The following is a 23,027-nucleotide window of genomic DNA, read 5'->3' on the forward strand; positions in this document are numbered from 1 at the left end:
ATATTCGTTGTAGTGGCAATGGCTGACTGCATTTTAGAGAAGTCTCTTTGGGAGCCTTCTTGCCCTTTTGCAGAATACACTTTTTCAAACACGCTTTCAGGGAAATGCTTCTATATTAACTTGGATATTGCCAACAGCTCTCCGGAACACTGCTCAAGACGGAGGTGTGTCACGGGCCAAGGACTCCTAACAGGTCCCAGGGAAACCTGACACACTTGGAAGTTTTTCAGAGCTCAGGCGCAGGCTGCTCAGTAAGATTTAGCCACAGGTGCCTGTTCAAGCGTACAGCACAAGGCAACAGTGAGGCTACAGGGTAGGCCCAGGTGAAGCAAACCCAAAGTTCCGCACAGACAAGCCCCCCTTTGAAAAGCTCCAGAAGTAATTGTGAGTGACTGAAGAAGCCCGGCCATCCATTCAAACGCAATCTGACTGCACACGGGCAGTGCCAGGCAGGCAGATGTATCTTCGTTTCAAAGTCCTTTTATTAAATAGCTTCAAATCAAAAGAGGGAAAAGTAAGACCACAAAAGCATGAACTCCCAGTTTTCACCAAAAAAAGTCACCGTCGTCCCCCAAATCATTGTCTTCCCATGAATTTCCACCTCTTTTCAGCAGTCTGTCTGGTTTTCTAATATATCCCAGATGCTAATGACCCCCCCCCCCAAAAAACAAACAGTTAGAAGACTTTAGACCAGGGGTAGTCAAACTGCGGCCCTCCAGATATCCATGGAATACAATTCCCATGAGCGCCTGCCAGCATTTGCTGGCAGGGGCTCATGGAAATTGTAGTCCATGGACATCTGGAGGGCCGCAGTTTGACTGCCCCTGCTACCTAGAACTTGCAGCAGGACACAAGTGCCCTCCAGTGGCTAAAAATGGCAATTTCAATAGGGCTCCAATAAAAGTTACTTAAATGCTTTAAAAGGGGGAAAAAAAGGAACAGGCTAGTTAAAACTAGAGCCAATGTGCTCAACCATCTATTCTGCCCACCCTGCTTTCCTAAACAGCCCTTGCTACAAATTCTCCCAAAGTACTATGGCATTGGAAAAAACAGCATGTGTGCGCACACACAGACACTGTGCCCTCTCATTTCCTTGCTGGGCTCGAAAACTTCCTTTGCATTCTCCTGAATGCCAGTTGGAACCCCTGCTTGATTTCCAGCAGCAACCAGGGATGGGTCTGTAGGAATGGCAACCCTCTCCGTCCACTCTCCCAGCTGGAGACAACACAGAATTGCAGACTCTGCAGGGTGCGCCTGAAGCCAAGTTGTCCCGCAGCGTGCGCATCCCCCCCCCACTCCATCCCCATAAGCAGAAGTTGTGTCTCCCTTTTTTGAGGTAGAGTTTTGTCTCGGGGCTAAACAGGATTTCAGGTCTCAGCCAGCTGCTGCCTCCTGGGTTCAAGTACAAAAAAAAGGCAAGATAAGTTTATTGCTCCCCTCAGGAGGCAGCGGTGCAAAAGGGAGGGGGAGAAGAGGGAGGAGGGGCCCGGGCGGCATCCCTCATCAAGATTCCTCATTGCCGGAGTCATCCTCATCTCCGTAGCAACTGTCAACTTCGTCATCCATCTCGTCGTCCTCGTAATAGTCATCATAGAAGAGGTCAGAGCCTTCGTCTGGCGCGGGGGTCTTTGTTTTCACGCAATATTCTGCCAGTGTGGTAGGAACCTTGACTCCATCGCGTTCAGCATCCACCTTGGTCCCAAGGACTTGCTTCCTGGAAAGTGGGCAGGGAAATGAGAGCTAGTCAACATCATTTCACCCCATCATTCTCGGGAGACCTGGCAGCTTATGAACAAGCACCACAGGCTGCAACAGAGCTAGGAAATCTGTACTTGCAACCCTGATTTCTATGCATATCTATGTTTTCTCTTCTTTTACTGTTGTATACCACCCTGAGACCATTTTTTGGAGAGGGGTGGTTTAGAAAATAAAATAAACAGGAAGCCTAAAAAGCCTTAAAGTCCAAATGTTCCTCCACTGCCCAATTCTGTTAAAGGTAAAGGTAAAGATAAAGGTATCCCCTATACAAGCACTCGTTCATGTCTGACCCTTGGGGTGACGCCCTCTAGCGTTTTCTTGGCAGACTCAATACAGGGTGGTTTGCCAGTGCCTTCCCCAGTCATTACCGTTTCACCCCCCAGCAAGCAAGCTGGTACTCATTTTACCGACTTCAGAAGGATGGAAGGCTGAGTCAGCCTTGAGCCGGCTGCTGGGATTGAACTCCCAGCCTCATGGGCAGAACTTTCAGACTACATATCTGCTGCCTTACCACTCTGCGCCACAAGAGGCTCTCCCAGGGGTAGTGAGCCTCCTCTAAATAGGTTGTTTGGACGCACCCTGGACTCAAACCGTTCAGGTTTGGGACATGTTTCAGCATTTTATGTATTTTGCTCACTCCTGTCAGTGTGAAAGGCTGTCTCTGTCTTCTTCCCACCAGAGGTAGGCAGGCAGGCAGGACAAACGCCTGGAGCCCCACTCCTCCAGCCAGCTACACCAATGAGAAGGGGCAGTGATCCAAGAAAGAATGAATTGGGGGAGATTAGCTGGTTCTTATATGCTACTTTTCTCTAACCGAGGGAGCCTGCAACAGACACCCTGTGAGGTAGGTGGGTGAGAGAGCTCTAAGAGAACTGTGAGGTCACCCAGCAGGCTGCTGGTGGAGGCGTGGGAAATCAAACCCAGTTCTCCAGGTTAGAGGCCCACTGCTCTTCACCACTCCCCCACACTGGCATTCAAGCAGGCAGTGCCTGGAATGATGGGAGGCCTCCTGCACCCCGTGAGGAAGGAGCCTTGTGCCCAGGGACTGCGAGAGGGAACCTGCTCAAGGGCAAAACTGCTCTTCAACAACCATTTGGGGTAGTGGTTAGGAGTGCGGACTTCTAATCCGGCATGCCGGGTTCGATTCTGCACTCCCCCACATGCAGCCAGCTGGGTGACCTTGGGCTCGCCACAGCACTGATAAAACTGTTCTGACCGAGCAGGAATATCAGGGCTCTCTCAGCCTCACCCACCTCACAGGGTGTCTGTTGTGGGGAGAGGACAGGGAAGGCGACTGTAAGTCGCTTTGAGCCTCCTTCGGGTAGAGAAAAATATATAAGAACCTCCACCTCCTCCTTCTTGGCCAGTCAGCACAACAGCTGGGTGACAAATAGTGGTAGAAAGAGCCACCTAATGGCAGCCAACTCATGCTCCCCCCTCCCCCACCCCAGGCTAAAGATAAGCAGAGGAGGTTTGCCCTGGCCTGTTGCAGCCCTGGCCTTCCGTGGTGGTCTCCTGTCCCAGTCTGAACCAGGGTGACTCTGCTTAGCCTCTGAACTGACCCTGCTTAGCCAAAGCGCCCAAGCCCTACTAACCACATTGGGCCATCCAGGTCAGGGCTATGGGTTAGCGAGAGGGAAAGAGTTCAGACAAGGCAAAATTTTGTCAGTGTGGCTGGGCTTCGAGACCTCACTGCTATGTGAGGCACTTTTGGCTGACCTCATGTGCCCATTCTAACCAGCAGCAGCTTATTTAACTTGGCTATTCTTTCATGCCTCCTTTGGTAAATCAAGCTGCAAAATCAAATTGGAGTTTTTTATCCATGAAGGGACAAGGTCAATGAAAACCATTTTGGGGCAACCCGTTTTTTACTGAACCTGTCCCAACCTATGAAAGGCAGGGGTTACAGCTGTTTCCTGGTAAGCTACAGATGACATGAGGTGGTACCCGAGTCACAGCCTTCTGTACAGAGCCCCACATGCCTGCAAAACCAGTAGGGCAAATGGGCTGCAGCTGCTGCTCTCACCAAGAAGCCCCTCAGATGCACCTCCCAAGACTGGGGACACCTTGGGCTAAAAAAAAAACCAGGGAAACCTTCAACATTGGTTGTCTCCAGTGACCCAGAAGGCGCTTGCTTTCTGGGCAACCATGAGGATCCAAGGAAACACAAAATATCATCTTTTCTTCAGAACAATAAAAAGACAGGCCAGTAATGCCCCTCCCCTTCCCCAGGCTGCGTCAGCTGGGGAAGGGGAGAGGAAAGGAGATCCCATTCCATGGTTTCAATGGACCCCCAAGGCCACAGCCTCAAGCCAAACGGGAGCCCTGCAACTCCTGAGTCATTTCTTCCCAGGCCTTCTCGGTCCTGGCCCCCACCTGGTGGAACGAGCTCCCTCAGGAGATCAGAGCCCTGCCCAAACTTCCACAGTTCCGCAGGGCCTGCAAGAGGGAGCTCTCCCACCAGACTTTCACTTGAGGCCGACTGACGTAGAACAGCTGCTGAACCCCCAGACTGAAAGAACCAACCCATGAAAGAACCAACCCCCAATGTTACTGTTAATTGTTATTTATAATGTGGTTTATGTCACATACTGTTTATGAAAGTTTATGTTACATACTGTTGGTATTATACATCGTTCCATGCAATTTGTATTATAATGTTCAATGTAAACCACCCAGAGCTGCAAAGAAATGGGCGTTATAAAAATCTAAATAAATAAATAAAATAAATAATTACTCTGCATTAGCATCCCTACAATTCTCAGGCTCAAAGGCTTTGACATGCAGAGGATTTCAGTTTCAGTCCCTTCTGGTATCTCCAGTCAAGAACCAAGCAATAAATGATGGCCAAGTCCCTGAAGTGCCAGCCAGTCTGAGTGGTTGATCCTGACTCTGGTGGACCACTGGGTCTGATTCAGCAGAAGGCAGAGTCACATCTTCACTGCCAGTTAACAGCTGCTTCCCAGACACAGATGACCAAATACGGAAGTGTGGTAGTTGTGTGAGATTTTTACCTTCACAACAGGCCTGTAAGGTAGCTCAGGCCGAGTGTGACTAGTTCACAGTCAACAAATGAGCTTCGTAACAGATTGAGAAGTAGAACTCTGATCCTGCCCAATGCCGTACCGCTCTACCCAGAACAGGGCTCCATCCACTGTCCAATTTGGCCTGAGCAATGGCATCTCTGAATTCGATGCAGGGAGGGGAATGATGAAAGAGGACACGAGACAAGTTTTCCCACCCACCTGATAATATCTGTATATTCTTGATCCTTCCCTTTGCTCTCCTTCCATTTCCTGTACATCACAGACGCATCAACGTTGGCCGGAGAGAATGTGTTTGGTTCATTGAGCAGCGAGATTACGCTAAGGAGGATCGTCCTGGTATGAGAGGAGGAGAGGGAACAGGAGTGTTAAGAGCTGACAGAACAAAACTCAAAGGGGAACCAGCAGCCAGAATTGTGGGACTTCCTGCCAGTCGAAGATCTCATATTCTGTGCTGGACTAAAAAATGCCACGAGGGAAATCTGCCCATTTCACGGCCTACCTCCGAAGACCAGGTGCCCCAGGCTTCGCTCCCTAAGTCTGCTAGGAGGCACAGCCTGTGCTGGCAAAGGAACTCTCCCACTCTTCCCCCTTCCACTCGGAGTTGCCTTTGTTTCGCCAAAGAAAGCCCATGTTCTAAAAATGGCCCGTCATGGTAGCAGGCAGCCTGGAACCTTCATTCAGCCTCTGGAGTCTTGTCTGCCCTGACTCACGGGTCCCTGCAGCCTGGCCCTACACTGTTCCTCTTACCATGCTTCTGGCTGGGGGCGAGATATCCAGCAAGAATATTTTGCGTGATTGTTGCAGGGGATGACGTTTATTTTAAACACTTCCATCATAGTGGGTCACACCCCCAAGTTCCATTTAGCAGGCCAGGTTTTAATGATTCAAGTCTCTTCCAAGTTTGTTTCAGATCTGTTTCAGGTTTATGCAACCCAAACCCCACTGCCCTGTTTCACTGGCTATCCCAGGCCAGATGAACGCTAGGTAATTTGGCATAAGTCTCAGAAAGACAGCCTTTGGATCATGTTAAAAATAATATATAGAAGAGGAAGAGGAAGAGGAAGAAGAAGAGGAAGAAGAGTTGGTTCTTATCACTTTTCTCTACCCAAAGGAGTCTCCAAGCAGCTTAGAGTGGCCTTCCCTTTCCTCTCACCACAACAGACACCCTGTGGGGTGGGTGAGGCTGAGAGAGCCCTGATATCGCTGCTCAGTCAGAACAGCTTTATCAGTGCCATGGCGAGCCCAAGGTCACATAGCTGGGTGCACGTGGGGGAGTGCAGAATCAAACCTGGCATGCCAGATTAGAAGTCCGCACTCCTAACCACTACACCAAACTGGCTCTTTGAGAATATATATTTCTTGAGGTACTGCTCTAAAGGAAGATATAGAAGGCATTATTTTGAAGAAGAATCATACACACACACGACAGTCTCCATTCTTTCAAATGGTTTGGAATCAGTCTTCATCAGCAGTGGAAGAAACAAAACGCCTGATCCTCTGGGGGAGAACAACAATGCAAACACTAGATCTATGTTTCAAACATACCCCATGGGTGCTTGTGGAGCCCAGGGGCAGGGAGAGGGCTCTTTAGCAACCCCTTCTCCTTTCCTGAACAAATGGCCTTGTTGAGCCTCTTTCTTCACTCACCTGCTGCAGTCCCTTGTGGGGGGCAGGGTGCTGAGGGCTCTGTGGGGAGAGCGTCTGGCTGGAAGCTGAGAGGACTGAGCTCTAAGCTCTCATTCACCTGCCAGCCCCTATCCCACTCTGGCAGCCTCAGTGATAGAATCACAGAATCATAGAGTTGGAAGGGGCCACACAGGCCATCTAGTCCAACCCCCTGCTCAACGCAGGATCAGCCCAAAGCATCCTAAAGCATCCAAGAAAAGTGTGTATCCAGCCTTTGCTTGAAGACTGCCACTGAGGGGGAGCTCACCACCTCCTTAGGCAGCCTATTCCACTGCTGAACTACTCTGACTGCGAAAAACCTTTTCCTGATATCTAGCCTATATCATTGTAGTAGTTTAAACCCATTACTGCGTGTCCTCTCCCTCTGCAGCCAATGGGAACAGCATCTTTCCAAGGCAGCTGTTGTGGGGATGAAGTGGAGGAAAGGGAATGATGTGAAAAGCTGCTTTGCGTCTCCGATCAGGGAGAAAAGCGAGATGCAAATAAGAAATAAACGTAACTGACAAGCATAGGAGGAAAGCCTCTTGGCCACTGCTTGGGAGGGAGCCTCTCTGCTTGTCAGAAATGGGTTCTGCCGTCCTCAGGGGTAAGGAGTCTTACCTCACGTTCTGGGTAGGATTCCACCTTTCTGAAGGCAGCTCCCCACTTTGCGGGTCGTCCACTGGCGGGTGAAGGATGGAGATGCAAACGTCTCCAGTCTGAAAGGGGGGGGGGAAGAGGGAAGAGAACGACTGATTAAAAGCACGGCAAAACTTTCTGGTCTACCGTCAGGTGCACAACCTTCAGCCCCATAAGACAATTTTGGTTACCTCTTGCAAAACCAGCCTCCATGACAGGCACTTTTCTCCACAGATGCCCGCAAACACTTCTGCACACAACTTTACCCTGAATTCCAGCTCCTGCTGACCTCCCTGCCCAGCAGAAGGAAAGTCTCCCAGAATCCTCCACTCATCACAGAGAACTCAATGCAGCTGGCCATTGGGGAGGGAGGTCAACCCCAAAATGACTAAAGAGACTAGAAGAGTTGGCTGCTTGCCCCAGTGACTGGCAGCACCTGCTGAATTCTGTGGAGGGCAGCGGTCTCCCACTGCTCCCAAGCAAACCCTCTTTTCTCCCAGGTCCGAGGACTCAGGGTCAGAGGCAAGCCCAAGGAACTGCTAATGGTCTGCCACTCCCTGTTCCTCAAGCCTCCTGTGTGCTAATGATCAGGTAATTCACAAACCTCTCATTGTGTACACATATATTTGCAGGTCATGAAGCAATAGTGAGAACTGTCGCCTTGCCTATTTAACTTGTATGCGGACCACATCATGAGAAAGGCGGGGTTAGATGAGTCACAAATTGGGATTAAGATTGCAGGGAGAAATAGCAACAACCTCAGATATGCAGAGGATACCACTGAAGAGGAACTAAAGAGGCTGGTGAAGGAGGAGAGTGCAAAAGTTGGCTTGAAACTCAACATCAAGAAAACGAAGATTATGGCATCCGGCCCTCTCAATTCCTGGCAAATAGATGGAGAAGAAATGGAGATAGTGACAGATTTTATTTTCCTGGGCTCCAAGATCACTGCAGATAGGGACTGCAGCAAAGAGATTAAAATATGCTTACTCCTGGGGAGGAAAGCTATTGCAAATCTAGACAGCATCCTAAAAAGCAGAGACATCACCCTGCCAACAAAAGTGAATCTAGTCAAGGCTATGGTCTTCCCAGTTGCAATGTATGGCTGTGAAAGTTGGACCATAAGGAAGACCGAGCATCAAAGAATTGAGGCTTTTGAACTCTGGTGCTGGAGAAGACTCTTGCGAGTCCCTTGGACTGCAAGGCGAACAAACAGGTCAGTCCTAGAGGAGATCAGCCCTGACTGCTCCTTAGAAGGCCAGATTCTGAAGATGAAACTCAAGTACTTTGGCCACCTCATGAGAAGGAAGGACTCCCTGGAGAAGAGCCTGATGATGGGAATTATTGAGGGCAAAAGAAGAAGGGGACGACAGAGAATGAGGTGGCTGGATGGAGTCACTGAAGTAGTCGGGGCGAGCTTAAATAGACTCTGGGGAATGGTAGAGGACAGGAAGGCCTGGAGGGTCATTGTCCATAGGGTCACGATGGGTTGGACACAACTTCACACCTAACAACAACACACTTACTGAGGGAACAGGGAGCATGCATGTGCAGTGGGTGCATGTGCAATGCTTAAGCATAAATGTATTTCTATCCAGATGGGTAGCTGTGCCAGTCTGCCTGGAGCAAGAGAAAAGAGCCAGAGGGCAACAGCACCCGCAAGACACACTTATATTGGGGCAACTATTGTAAGCCACTGATCACTTCTTAAGACAGATCAACACGGGTAGCTGTGTTAGTCCGTCCATTGCAGCAGAAAAGACCAAGACCAAGAGCAGGAAAATCTCACAATGTATGAACTATGTGAAGAAGTGAGCTCATCTCCTGGCATCATTTTTTTTAGCCTGTAAGATGGTAAAAGTTAAAGGTAAAGGTATCCCCTGTGCAAGCACCGAGCCATGTCTGACCCTTGGGGTGATGCCCTCTAGCATTTTCATGGAAGACTCATTACGGGGTGGTTTGCCAGTGCCTTCCCCAGTCATTACCGTTTACCCCCCAGCAAGCTGGGTACTCATTTTACTGACCTCGGAAGGATGGAAGGCTGAGTCAACCTTGAGCCGGCTGCTGGGATCGAACTCCCAACCTCATGGACAGACAGCATTTCTGCCGCTTACCACTCTGCGCCACAAGAGGCTCCTGGACTCTTAATCTTGTATTTGCAGATATTTCCCCTTTTTCACCAAGTGCCAATTAAGCAAAAGTTAACTAAGCAAGGCTAGTGTCTGGAAGGAGTTTTGATAGCGAGGAAGACAAAATAAGGAGCCTAGAAGCAAGAGTAACCCAGGGAAGAACGGAAGGAAACAAAGCCATGTCTACCTGGGGCATTGCTGTAGGTGAAGACTAAGGAGAGACTCAGGCCAGAAAGGGAGAAAGAAGCTAAAGGGGCGATTCACAGGCCATGAGGGCCAGAAAAACAGCATCAGAGGCAGCAAAGGGAAATGGGCAGAGAATTTTAACCAGGCTGCCCATGACTGATGTAAACATGGATGAATTCTGCCTCAGATCAGTCCCTAGGTTTACCACTGTGAATAAAACCAAGGCTTTCAATAGACAACCATTTTTTAAAAAATCCAAAATTAAACTTCTCACTTTAAAGATGGCCTGGTTACTATTAAATCTGAAGGCTAAAACGTTAAAAATTCACTAATAGGAAATCAGTGGATGGCTCTCTTTAAGGCCCCAAGTTCCAATCTGTTTGCCTACATAAATGAAGAATCAACTTGATCAGTTCAGTTTGGGAACGGAAAATTTGTGGCAGCTCCCAAGGGGTTCCAAAAAGCAAGAGTTGGTTCGCCATTGCCCGCCTCCACATCACAATCCTGGTATGTCTTGGAGGTCTCCTACCCAAATGTGAGCCCTGCAAACTTCTGAAACCAGGTGAGATGGGGCTAGCCTGGGCCATTCTGCCTGGGTGCCCCCCCCCCAATGAGATCAGGCTAGCGTGGGCCGAGTTCAAATTCCCAACCCTCCATCTCACAGCCATTTCCCATGACACCCCATCCACTTGCTCAGCCTCCGCTAAACTCAGTAAGGCAAAACTGAGGGAACCATAAGCCCCACCCGCATCTCCTTGGCTAGATAAAAAACGTACTAAATAAATAACAGCACAGGCAGCAAAGTGGGGGAAGGGGGGAATCTGGGGAAGTTATCGCTCCCTCTTCCGGGGAACTGCATATTTGGGTACGAGCCAGTGGGCACTACTTTGCAGGCAATTTGCTTCTAGTTAACAGTCACGGTGCTGCACATCACAAGCAAAATTATACATTGCATGAGCTACAGCGTGCCATTTTCTAAAATTAGGTGCAATCTGAATGTTACACCAGGCATGCCTCCTGGATGGGATAAATGCCCTGCTTGCTTTAATGACCAGATGAGCACAATGTTTGTGCGGAAGAAGCACTCCTGGAAAAGGGCCTGTCTGGGGTGATGCCGACAGACCTGATTGAATGAGGACACCCCACCCCACTCCCACTCCCCGTCACATACCTCGTATATGTTAGGATGCCACATCTTGGTCAGGAATCTGAAGGCCGGTGGTGAATAAGGATAGTCGATGGGGAACCTGAGACGAGCCTGCAGGGGAAGAGGAGCAGGGGGACCATGAACAAGGGAAGTGCAACCAACAATGGCCGCCTCTCACAAGCCGACAATCAATGACGTGACTCCGCATCAGTTTCTATGCAGGCTAGGATCTCAACCTGTGCACCTCTCCCTCAGTCTGCAACCCAAGAAATAAGGCATGCTAATTCGCTGATGCTGTGGTCCTTCCAACCCTCCTCATCCAGGAAGCACCTGGCAGGAAGTTATGTGACAAGACCCATGTGACAGGAAAGGAAAATCTGGAAATGAGGCAGGAAAGGAGACCAACACAAGCCAAGAGTCTGGCACAATCCTCTCTGCCCACGGCATAGCCCTGCTGTTCGATCGCTCATCTCTGTATGGAGAGGTAGCAGTACGGCTTGCGTTCTCTACATCAGGGGCCCCCAATCCCAATCTTTTGCAGCCTACAGGCACCTTTAGAATTCTGACAAAAGCACATTGAGAGCAGTCCCAAAATGGCCAGAATGGCCACTGGAGGCAGAGCCAGCCACAAAATCCCAAGGGCCTCTCAGCCTTAGCTTCCTGGTCCATCTAGCTCACCACTAACCAAGATGGAGATCTCTGCATTCATGAATTCCCAGAATCTGGCAGCCAATTTCCTTTACTCCAAAGCACTGGGGCCACATTTCTCAGACTGGTGTTCTTGAGGCCTTTGTTAGGGACAGAGGGCAAGTCCCTCTTGCACTCGGAAACATTCGCATCTTCAGAAACTCCCAAGTGGAGAAGAAACGCTCCATCTCCTAGCCTCCCAGTTTCAAAGGGTGCAAAAGCCACACAGAGCTGCTGTTGCCCAGTTACCCAGCTTCTGGACCACCAGGAAACCACTGGCCAGAAAACATGCAGCTGCACTTGCAAGAGCCAGCTGCTCAGACCCAGAAATGTTATCTGGCTGAGTGACACCAGGGGGGGTTCAGCTTCTCTCTAGGGCCCTCTGATGCCACGATCATCACTGGCTGCTTCTGAGACACAAGCAAAGAGTAAAGCTCTGCCTTGCTGGGAGACTGGCGGGTGGGATTTTGCTTGGGTGTGGCAGACCTCCCAAGTCAAAACACAAGTCCAGAGGCAGCCTTTCCCAGCACTGTGGCTGGTGATGAGTAACAGCCAACCCCACTTCTAGTTCCACAGGCATTTTCTGATGCCCAAGAGCTACACTCCCAACCCATAACATTCCAGGCTCCAAGAAGCTAATAATGCACACTGTGAGGCAATACTTCCACTGGCCTGATCCTGCCGTCTTGTGGCTAGTCCATTAGCTTTTAATTTCCAGGTGAGTATCCACCCCTCACGATGCTGACGCCACATCTTGTGATCTTATATCCTTATATACTTGTGATCTTACATACTGCAGCAGCCCTCAGCCTCCTGGCTACTCCCCCTGCCACGGAAGACCCATGGAGGGAGCCCATTTTCAACCCCTCAGCATCTGAACAGGATTCTCCTCAATTCTATACCCAAGGCACCTGTCAAATCAATGCCAATACTATTTTATTCCCCAGGTGGACCTTGGGGAACCTCCGGAATTCAGCTCATTTCTAGAGATTAGTTCCTTGGGGGAACTGGATGTTTTGGAGCAGGGGTGAGCAACCTGTGGCCCTCCAGATGTCCATGGACTACAATTCCCATGAGCCCCTGCCAGCATTCGCGTGTAGTCCGTGGACATCTGGAGGGCCACAGGTTGCCCACCCCTGTTTTGGAGGGTGGATTCTATGGCACTGTGCCCCATTTGAGATCCCTGCCCTCCTCAGGTTCCTCCCCCACATGTGAGTGTTTCCCAACCTGGAGTTGGCAACCCTACTGCTCTACACCCCCGTCAGAGACCAGGGAGGACCCAGCCACTCTATTTGTGCCCTTCCCCCTGGGAACCTAAAGTGGGCAGATGCCAGGCCTGAAGGTACCAGGTGACCAAAGCATTCCGTGCCAACTAAGCATTCCTGCATTGTGCTGGACTAGATGACCCTTGAGAACCCTTCCAACTCCATGATTGAGAACCCTTCCAACTCCAACTCCATCCTAGCTAAAACTGTTGTCTATTGCAGTGTTGGGGCATGTATCACCTCCCTTCTCCTGCCTTTATCATCTGACCAGACTTAAGAGTTTTTCGGTTTCCTTTGTTTGTACTGTTTCCCAGTTCTGTAGTCCTAAGCGTACTTTATGGCTTACTGGCTGGCTGGTCATTTAAAAGAAAATATTTTGTGATCTGTGGGCCATCCATGAAATAAAGTAAAATGCCATTTAAGATGCTCTGCCTAAAGTTGGACACAGACAGGGCTTTTGCAGTGATGGGGCCATGGATTAGTGGAAAAACTGCTTTGCAAGCAGAAGGTCCCAGGTTCAGCCCTGGGCCTCTCCAGATAAAAAGAGCTAGCAACACAAAAGGACTACAGTGGAGACCCTGGAATGCTGTGCCAGGTCTTGAGTGCATAAGACTGATCATGATGAACTAATGGTCGGATTCAGCCCCTTCCAGCTAAATTGTTCTATGATTCTAAGTGCACTTGAGGCCAAAACCAAACAACAAGGCCTCAGGGGCTGCCAAGAAAAGGGATGTTCAGAGGTGGTTTGCCATTGATCAGCTCTGTGTACTGAACCTGAACTTCCTTGGAGATCCTACCCAAGGTGACCCCTGCTTAGCTCCCAGAGGCCAGGGCAAAATGCATACCAGGGGATGTTTTCCATGGCCTGCTTTTACGTAGCAACCCTGGTCTTTGTAGGACATTTCCCATCTAACCAGGACCACCCAAGCCCAATTCTGCTTAGCTTCTGAGATCTGAGAAGACCATGCTAGTGGGGGCCATCCAGGCCAGGGCCTGTCCAACACATGGGATGGAAAGCAAGCTCTTCCCAAATAAATATGCTGCTCTTGGCCAGCCTTTTAAAATTCTTATTCTGACCCTTGGGCTGACTGTACCACTCTCCCCCCCTCCCATCCTTGGGTCCCTGATCCTGCAGATCCCGGCTCCTGTTGAACCAGCTAAAGTCCAGGGGTAGTCAAGCTGCGGCCCTCCAGATGTCCATGGACTACAATTCCCATGAGCCCCTGCCAGCATTTGCTGGCAGGGGCTCATGGGAAATGTAGTCCACGGACATCTGGAGGGCCGCAGCTTGACTACCCCTGAGCTAAACAGTATAAAAGCAAACCAATGTTGCTTTATTTCCTTCTCTTGCACCAAATCCAGAAGGCCAGCTCCAAGAGGAGGCAAAGGATTTGTTTTAAAGTGGGGCAGAAGTCATTTCAAGAGCTCCCTTCGGAGAAATGCTAAAGCCACCCTTATCCCTTGTACCGGTCTCAGGCCCACCTGATCCCACCCCTCCTTTCCCAGGCCATGGGCAGAGCTCCACTGATAACATGGCCTCGTGCAGCACTGAAGAGTCTCAACTGAGCTGGCAAGCATTCCATCACAACCGTGAAAAACACAACTCAGCCAATGGCTGTGAAGGAGCCCAGAGGCTCACAGCCCATGAGTAGTGAGACAACATCCCATGCTGCACTTAGCCCCAGTTTATATACTGGATGAATCACATCAAGCACATGTTAACAGCTTCTCCTTCCCAAATATGCACGATTGCTCACATCTCTGTGGACTGCAACCAGCAACCGACTTGTGTGCATGTGGCCTTCATGTCACAGCTGACCTATGGTGACATGCTAGGGTTTTCAAGACAGAGACCAACACGGGTGGGTTTGCCCTTGCCTGTCTCTGCATAGTGACCCTGGGCTTTCTCAGTGGTCTCCCATCCAAGAACTAATCAAGGCTGACCCAGCTTAGCTTCTGAGATTTGACGAGCTCAGGCTCGCCTGCAACCAGTTTAAGTGAGTCAAAAAACCCTGCCTAGTGAACAAGAACCACTACCCTACAATCAAGAACAGAAAAATGTGTGTGTGTTGTTGTTTTTTTTACAACTTAGCTTTTTAGGCCCTAAAGGAACTGTTATAGACTAGCACCTTGAGTCATCTGAAGTCTTGTAAACAAATCTCTGTGGATGTTAAGATGTTGAGAGAGATTATTCTGGGCAAACAAACAGGAAACCTCTGGGATACTGCAGTAAAATCTCTCGCCCGCCCCCCCCCCAGCCCCCAACACGCCCATGACACAGCCAAGATAAAACACCAGAGCCAGACAGATGAAAAGATGCCAGCTCTCTGGCTTCCACATCAACCCTGTGTGCCAGCTGCCAAATCCAGTGTCCTAGGCATGGGTAGCTCCTGCCCACATGGATTTCTGCACCTCTTTCAGGCACGGGGAGATCAGGCAAGAACATTGATTGTATATTTTACCCCAGTGGTGGGCAAACTGTGTCCCTCCAGATATCCATGGACTACAATTCCCAGGAGCCCCTGCCAGCATTTGCTGGCAGGGGCTCATGGGAATTGTAGTCCATGGACATCTGGAGGACCACAGTTCACCCACCCCTGTTTTACCATGTCCTTCTTCCAAAAGCCCCCAAGGCAGTATACTGCTTCTCCCTTCCCAAACTTATGTGTGCACAACAGGTTATGCTGAAAAAAAGTGAGTGTAGTAACAGAGTGGGATTTTGAACTCAGGACTCCCTGAGTTAATCGCTCCCCATGTTTGGTGGAATAACACCAAAAGAGCATGGTGCAGTGGTTAAGAGCAGCGGACTCCAATATGGAGAGCCAGGTTTGATTCCCCACTCCTCCCCAACATGCAGCCCAACCTTGGGCCAGTCAGTTCTCTCAGAGCTCTCCTTACATAGTTCTCTTAGAGCTCTCTCAACCCAACCTAGCTCGCAGGGTGTCTGTGTCGGGAGAGGAAGGGAAAGGTGTTTGTAAGCCACTCTGGGACTCCTTTAGGTAGTGAAAAGGTATTAAAAAAAACAGCTCCTCCTTTCCTTTGTTTGGGGGATGTATCTCCAAAGCTAAAGTGTTTTTCCTTTGAAGCAGTGCACCCTCCAACTACCCAGAAGACTCAAAGTGTTGCTAGAAGGAATTACAATCCAAAAACCTGGCTGAAGCTGGGCAGGTCTGACTCTGGCCACCAACTAGATGGGAATCCTACAGAGGCCACCTCAGGTGCCATGATGGACAGATGGAATGTCTGAGCTGCCATTTCCCTTCAGTGGGGCTCATGGGTTGCAGCAGGGGTAGTCAACCTGTAGTCCTCTAGATGTTTATGGACTACAATTCCCATGAGCACCTGCCAGCAAACGCTGGCAGGGGCTCATGGGAATTGTAGGCCATGGACATCTGGAGGACCACAGGTTGACTGCCCCTGGGTTACAGGGTTAGGCTATTAATCAGGGGTGAGAAAAGAAGCAGGCCCAGTACAGCGCAACGGATTCATTAAAGGAGGCCCTACAACAGGGGTAGTCAAACTGCGGCCCTCCAGATGTCCATGGACTACAATTCCCATGAGCCCCTGCCAGCATTTGCTGGCAGGGGCTCATGGGAATTGTAGTCCACGGACATCTGGAGGGCCGCAGTTTGACTACCCCTGCCCTACAATGTAGAACTGTTTACATCAGCATTTTGCCTGAGACAAGAACTACAGCAGGGGTAGTCAAACTGCAGCCCTCCAGAGGTCCATGGAGTGTCTGTGGGAATGAAGTAACAGTTTAGGACAACATGAACTTCGGTGTCTAACAAGACCCACACATCCTGCTTTTGCACAGCTGCCAGACTTTGCCTGACTGGTCATGGCAGCCCTGGAGAAGGCGCTGAGAGCCCTTCAGTCTGTGAAATCAAACACCCACTTCATTTCCTGAAACGACAGAGAGTTGACATGGGCTTCTAAGCAGGCTCGAGATGTGTATCATGATCACATCTAAACAGCACTTGTTTTGGAAAGCCACAAACATGTTCTAGTGCTATAAAAATCTGCAGGAGGAGAAAAATAAACAGTTGAGTAAATATTTTTGGGAGGCGAGACACCTACTGATTCTAAAAATACACCACAGTCGAGTGGTACTTGTGAGACTAACAAGATCTTATTTACAGCTTTCTTTTTTGGACCACAACCAAATGCAGTTGGACACAAGTGATATACAGCCAAGAGGGCCCCGGTTCACAAAAGAAACATGCTGGACCAAAAGCTTGTTAGTCTTTGAAGTGCCACAAGATTCCTGACTATTTTTGCTGCTGCTGACAAGCACAGTTACCACTCTGGATCTCCTAACAATTCTGGAAAGACTGGAACAGCAGAGCCACCTCCTCTTTGCCCCCCCCCCCCACCAAAAACCAACAATGGGAAATGTCACACATGCAGGTCAAACAAAATGAGACAGTAACAGGACACAATTCTTTGTTGTAAACACACACATGCCTGCCACGTGTCGAATCCACATCTTTCCCAGGGAAACCATTTTCTCCTCTCTCAGCCCTTCCCATGGATAAAATATTCCAACTGAAAACAAACCCATTCATGGTGACGCATGAGGTGGGGCTGTTGAGTTTCAGGGACAGAATGCACCAGGCCGACCACATTGAGAACTGCCACGATATGCCCCCCACAACATGAGGAAAATGATTATTCCTGCTAAACTCAGACACAAGTGTGGTTTACAAACAAGTTCAAGGGAATCACATGGGTAGAACCAAGTCTGAGTCCAGGGGCACCTTGTAGCCCATCACAGTTTCATTCAAGCACACAAAAGCTTATACCTTGAATGGAACTGTGTTGCCCTTCAAAGTGCCCCTTGGAATTGGATCCAACCTATGGTAGTTTCTTGAGATTTACCAGGCAGTAGGGCAGGGGTAGTCAACCTGTGGTCCTCCAGATGTTCATGGACTACAATTCCCAAGAGCCCCTGCAAGCAAATGCTGGCAAGGGCTCATGAGAATTGTAGTCCATGAACATCTGGAGGACCACAGGTTAACTACCCCTGCAGTAAGAGACAGGGGCAGAATTTCTCCAAGATTTCATGGAGAAGAGTCCAATTCATCATGGGCAAGCAACTGTTCAATGAGGGAGTTCTGGTACAAGAGATTTCATTCCTATCTATCAACAACTGGTCCCAACCTTACTGAACTACACAGTTTGGACCAGCGAGCAACCGGAGCTAAGTGCCAAGACAGGCAGGTAACGGAGGAATTACTGATATGACTTGAGTTGCCAAGCCAAGTCACATGCTAAAAGGAAAGGCAAAGCAAAAGAAAGAATTCCAAAAGAATGAGGGAGCCAAGTAATCCTCAGTCCTCAATTCACTTTGGGCCACAGATTCATCTGGTGGCCTTATGCAAATCAATGCTCTCCAGGCCCTCCTAGGGGACAGCTGGAAAGCCAGTAGAACTGCCATGTCAGATAAAGATCTGGAAGATCCAGATTCACATCCGTACTCTGCCAGGGAAGGTCACTGGATGACCTTGGACCACTCAAATACACTCAGCCTAACATACCTCACTGGGTTGTTGTGAGCATAAAATGGAGCAGTCTTAAGTGTGTAATGTGTGAAAGCTGCTCTGGGTTCCCAGTGGGGGAGAAGGTGAGGTATAAAAGTAGCAAGTAAATAAATATAAGAAGCCTACCTAGAAATGTGAAGGACCAGGAAAAAAACAGTTCCCTGTCCTCCTCCCAAGATTTTCTCTTTGTAGAAATGCTATATTTCTTTTTCAGTATGGGTGAAATACCTTATATTCTAAGGTATTTCACCCATACTGAAAAAGAAATATAGCATTTCTACAAATTGAAAGTCTTGGGGAGACATGCTTAGTAAGACTATATAGTAGAAAATGTTACCCCAAATAATCTTCAGCATTAGATAATGCTGAACTTCTAGGAAAGAGCAAGCTAAAAATAAATAATAATTATAATTAGTGAACACATATATATAGACAAGTTTAGGATATATTTGTTGCCTAAATAATTTTGTTTCCAATATGGTGTAATGTAATATTATAGTTTTCAACACTATACCCAGCCAGTTCTTAGAAATCCAAATATATATACACAAAAAAGTCCCATAGTTGCCTTCCACGGAGGACCAGGCAAGGTTGAAATCACTCACCATCAAGTCCCAGAAACCTCTGGCATCTGACCATGCTCTGGGAATGAACTCCTGTCACCCACAGAATGAAAACTATTATGAATTTATAGATACCCAAACCATGTCGTTTTCAGTACATAAAAAGAGGAGATCAATTTACATATACCTCAGGGACACCATTTTAAGTTCCCTAATTTTTTTTTAAATCTCAGCTACAAGAGGGTTTACAACCCTTGCTTCCAAGGAAAAGGCATTTATTCCTGCTGTAACCACACAAATAAACCAAGATGGCTTTGACTGAAATCTCACTTTCACCAGGGACCCAATCCAAAGCCCCAGAGATCTTAGAGGCATGAGAATAACATTGGCCTGCAGGAATCATTGCAAAACACTCTTAAAACTCTTGTGCACTGCCTCAATCCTCAATGCAAGGATCAAACACAAGACGCCATATCCTCACTTCCAGATCTAGGTGTGATGAGGTTAACCTGCCCTAACAAACCACCCCTGGAACACGAGGACCCAACACAACCGGGTTTGAGATGACTCATGCAAGTTCTGTTTTCACCTAGCCTCTTCAGGAAGAGAAAGAAAAGGACAAAGGCAGGAAGTGTGGCTTGCAAAACAGGCTTGTAAACTTACCCCAGGGTTGGCCTAGAGGAAGAAACTTCCTTTTGTTTACCTCCCTCAGTCTCTATGACGTAATCACACTGCACTTCTGGAGTCTCAGGCTCCAGAAGTTCATTCTTCCACTCTTGGATGGAAAAACTCCAGACAATAGAGCACAGGCTAAGAACTATAGGGTCCTCACTCAGTCTGAGGAAGTGACAGGAAAACTACTGTATCCTCCACTTTAAGTACCAACTAGGTAACAAAACACTGCCTCATTTTCTGTCTGCTTGTCTAGCTTGGAGACTTACTTCTTTGGTAGAAGCCTCAGGGGAGGGCAGTATATAAATAAAATAATGTTATATACACCTGTCTTGTTCAAACAATAAATTGGTTCTGGCCCTTCTGCCTCCCCAAGTAAGCCCACAAAAGACAGCTTTACTCCTCAGCTCAGCTACATCAGTTCAGCGGTCTAAAACAATTAACCCTCTACTCACTGAGTCTATCTTGCTCGGATGCCAATTTTAGTCACCATTGGAGACCAGGCTAGCCCTGTTCTGCCCATCACTATGTCCTCCAGTGGAGGAGACAATTCTTAATTCCAATATTATCATTGTGTAGTAATCACTCTTTCCTTTCTCCTCTCAGAAGGAAGGGGGGAATGAAGGAGGCATCTAATTTTTCTCCGAGAAGACTGCCAAATTCCATTGGCATTGAGAAAAATGGTTCCAATAATTCACTACTTTGCAGACAAAAAGGAAGAAAAGATTAATATCTACTATTTACTTAAAGAAGAAAACAGTGTAGTCAAGTATATACTGCTAATGCTGTTTTAAAATAATTATTCAAACTGTTTACATTATATCAAGAAACTTGTAAAATTCCCCTATTAATGGGAAGAATTAGAGCATTCCAAACTATACTACTACGAATAATGCCAATAACATTTACTCTATAGATAAATTGGGGGGAGGGGACAATGAAATGCCTATGAGTATTGAACAAGAATGGGGGCAAAAGAGAATCTTCAAATACTTAATTACATTGAAGGATGGAGAAGATGGGAGTTATATCAGGCATTTGGGTCTTTTTAAAGGAAGGGAAAACAAAAGATACGTGGACACACTTATGCCTGTTTATTCAGAAATACAGAGTTGAAGGGCAGAGCCTCCATGGGATCCCACAGCCTGACCACTTCGCATTGAGATCTTTCCCCCCCCTACCCGTTTCTTTTATTGGAATGTTTAATTTTAAAGTAGTGCAATAAAATCAGAGCCTAGTAGCCCCTTTAAGACCAACAAAGATTTATTCAATAAATCTTTGTTGGTCTTAAAGGGGCTACTTCAGACCAACATGACTACTCAGTTGAATCTATCTTTAAAGTAGTGCGTTAACTTTCATGTTTGACCATTACACACATGCATTCACACTTGTGTGTGTGTGTGTGTGTGTGTGTGGAGGAGACAAAAACGCCACAACAAGAAACCCCAAAAAAGCCACAACAAGAAACCCTTTCCCCCAAGAGGAAAAAGTGTGGGTTGAAAAGGCCAGGCATGGAGGGCAAGTCGGGAAGAGAGGGGTCGCGGTGGGGGAGGCCGAGGAAGAGGGGGCTAATTTGGGAGGCATTCGCTCTCTTCTCTCCTCCCGCACCTGACCCCGGGGTGGGCTCCCAGATCCCGCCCTCCTTGCTATTATGGGATGCCTCCTGAGAAGGGACGGGGGGGTCACTCACTTTGAAGTAGCCCCCCTCGTAGTGGGTGTTGGGGGGCCCGAAGATGGCCACCTCCCAGTTGTAGAGGTCCCCCTCGTCCACCAGGCTGACTCGGAAGCCCTCCACGGGCTCCTCCTGAAGCCCCTTCAGTTCCAGCAGCAGCGCCTTCTGAGAGCTGGGCACGTACGGCCGCGCCATGTCGCGCCAGAGGAGGACGACGACGACGACGGGGAAGGTAGGCCTCGCCTGAAGCCGGAGACTCGGGTAGAAACAAGCGCCGGCAAGCGGGCGGAGGGAGAGCGAAGCCGCTGCGGACCCGAAAGAACGCCGCCAGCCCCGAAACCAGCCAGCGCGCGCGCGGTGTCACCTGGGAGGCGTAGTTCTCAGCGGAAGAGGGAAGCCGTGGCGCCCGGGGCCACGCCCACCCGCCTGGCATGCACCAATAGCGCAAAGGAGAGGCGGAGCTCGGAGGCCGAGAGAGTGGCCGCGTGAGTCAGGCGAGCCCACAACAACAGTTCCCGTCAGCCTCTGCGCGCCCCGGCCGTCTCAACAAGGGCCGCCCGCGGACGTGGGGGGCGCGTCACGGGGCGAAGGGCGGAGCGAGACCATAAGGCCACGCCCCTGTATCTGGTCCGGTGGTTTCACCCATGTCAATCGAGATCTAAGTCGCCCAGAGAAGCCCAGGGACCAGATGAGGGCAGGGTTGCCAATCTCCAGGGGGGGCTGGCGAGGACACAGAATTGAACCAACTGTCCAGGCGGGAGCCATCCCTTCCCTTGGAGGAAATGGCGGCCTTGGGGGGGGGGGGGCGGGCTGCGCGGCATTATGCTCTGTTGAGGTCCCCCCCTTTCTTAGGCTGCAGTCCCAAACCTTCAGAAATTTCCCAGCCTAGAGTTGCAAAACTAGCAGAGAGACATGATGGTCCCGAACAAAATAAAACTGACTTGGGCATGGCTTCTCAAGACAGCTTAAAGCTGTCAACTGCAGCTTGGAAAGGTCCTAGAGATTGGGGGGTGAGAAAGCTCAGAGTACCAGGGACAGCTGAACTGTGGTTCTCCAGAGGTCCATAGACTACAAGTCCCATGAGCCACTGCCAGTAGCATCCTGTCAGGGGCTCATGGGAATAGTAGTCCATGGACCTCTGAAGAACCAGTTTGGCCACCCCTGCTCTATGGTGTACCATAGATCAGGGGTAGTCAACCTGTGGTCCTCCAGATGTTCATGGACTACGATTCCCATGAGGAATTGTAGTCCATTAACATCTGGAGGACCACAGGTTGACTAACCCTGCCATAGTTGACAGCCTCCAGAGCTGCCATTTCCTCTGGGTAGATCTGAGTCCAGGAGCATCTTTGAGACCAACAAGATGTTCTTTTGGGTAGCAGCTTTCAAAAGTCAAAGCACCTTTCATGAAGGGCGTTTTGACTCATAAAACTCATCCCCTGAAAATCTTGCCAGGCTCTGGGTGCTGCTGGACTTGAATCTCACACCTCTCGCAGAGACCAATATGACTCCCTTTTGAAACAATTTCCCCCAGGGGAGCTGACCTCTGTGGTATGTTTCCAGGTTGAGTGTCTGCCCAAGCTAGCCCAATCTTGCCAGTTCTCAAAAGCAAAGCACAGTCAGCCTGGGTCAGCACTTGGATGGGAAACTTAGGGTTGTGCGCTCTGGCGCAGTTCAGCCACTTTGGTGATTATCAAAGCCCGAGGCAGCCAGTGCCGCGGAGGGGAGGGGTGGTGCAGGCACACCAGTTGGTGGCCGCGCGCAGATGCAGAGCTCTGATTATTGCCAGAGTGGCCGAACCACGCCTGAGCGCACAACCCTACCAAGGAATCCTGTTGGCCAGCTGCACACAAACCATTAATGGCTAGGGCTACCAGCCTCCAGGCACTCTGAATCCTGTCATGAGAGCTACTCAATATATCGAGAAGAGGTGCGAGTGAACAAGATAAACTCTCTTTACAAAAAATCAATGTTTTTTGCAGCAAAATAGTTTTAGAAAGCATGTTGAAGAGAACCGGTCTACTGTGAGGGCCAGCTATCATGTTGCTAAATGT

General features: G+C 49.1%; 1 protein-coding gene across 1 annotated transcript; it reads right to left on the reverse strand.

The window, feature by feature from the left end:
* Nucleotides 1-464: 464 nt before the first annotated feature.
* Nucleotides 465-21,413, reverse strand: CDC34 (cell division cycle 34, ubiquitin conjugating enzyme). The gene is made up of 5 exons (XM_077331934.1): nucleotides 20,992-21,413; nucleotides 10,596-10,682; nucleotides 7,092-7,189; nucleotides 5,004-5,138; nucleotides 465-1,714 (listed from the first exon to the last, which is right to left on the reverse strand). Exons 1-5 carry the CDS (start codon nucleotides 21,166-21,168, stop codon nucleotides 1,504-1,506), a joined length of 708 nt encoding a protein of 235 aa, XP_077188049.1. The 5' UTR covers nucleotides 21,169-21,413; the 3' UTR covers nucleotides 465-1,503.
* Nucleotides 21,414-23,027: the final 1,614 nt, after the last annotated feature.

This window comes from Paroedura picta, chromosome 4 (genome assembly GCF_049243985.1).
Source record: "Paroedura picta isolate Pp20150507F chromosome 4, Ppicta_v3.0, whole genome shotgun sequence".
Taxonomy (NCBI): domain Eukaryota; kingdom Metazoa; phylum Chordata; class Lepidosauria; order Squamata; family Gekkonidae; genus Paroedura; species Paroedura picta.

Coding starts and splice junctions, on each gene's coding strand:
- CDC34 (XM_077331934.1), bottom strand. CDS start 21,168: ATGGCGCGGCCGTACGTGCCCAGCTCTCAGAAGGCGCTGCTGCTGGAA. Junction 10,683..20,991: donor ACGAGGGGGGCTACTTCAAA/GTGAGTGACCCC, acceptor CTTCCCCTGCAG/GCTCGTCTCAGGTTCCCCAT. Junction 1,715..5,003: donor GAATATACAGATATTATCAG/GTGGGTGGGAAA, acceptor CCCACTTTCCAG/GAAGCAAGTCCTTGGGACCA.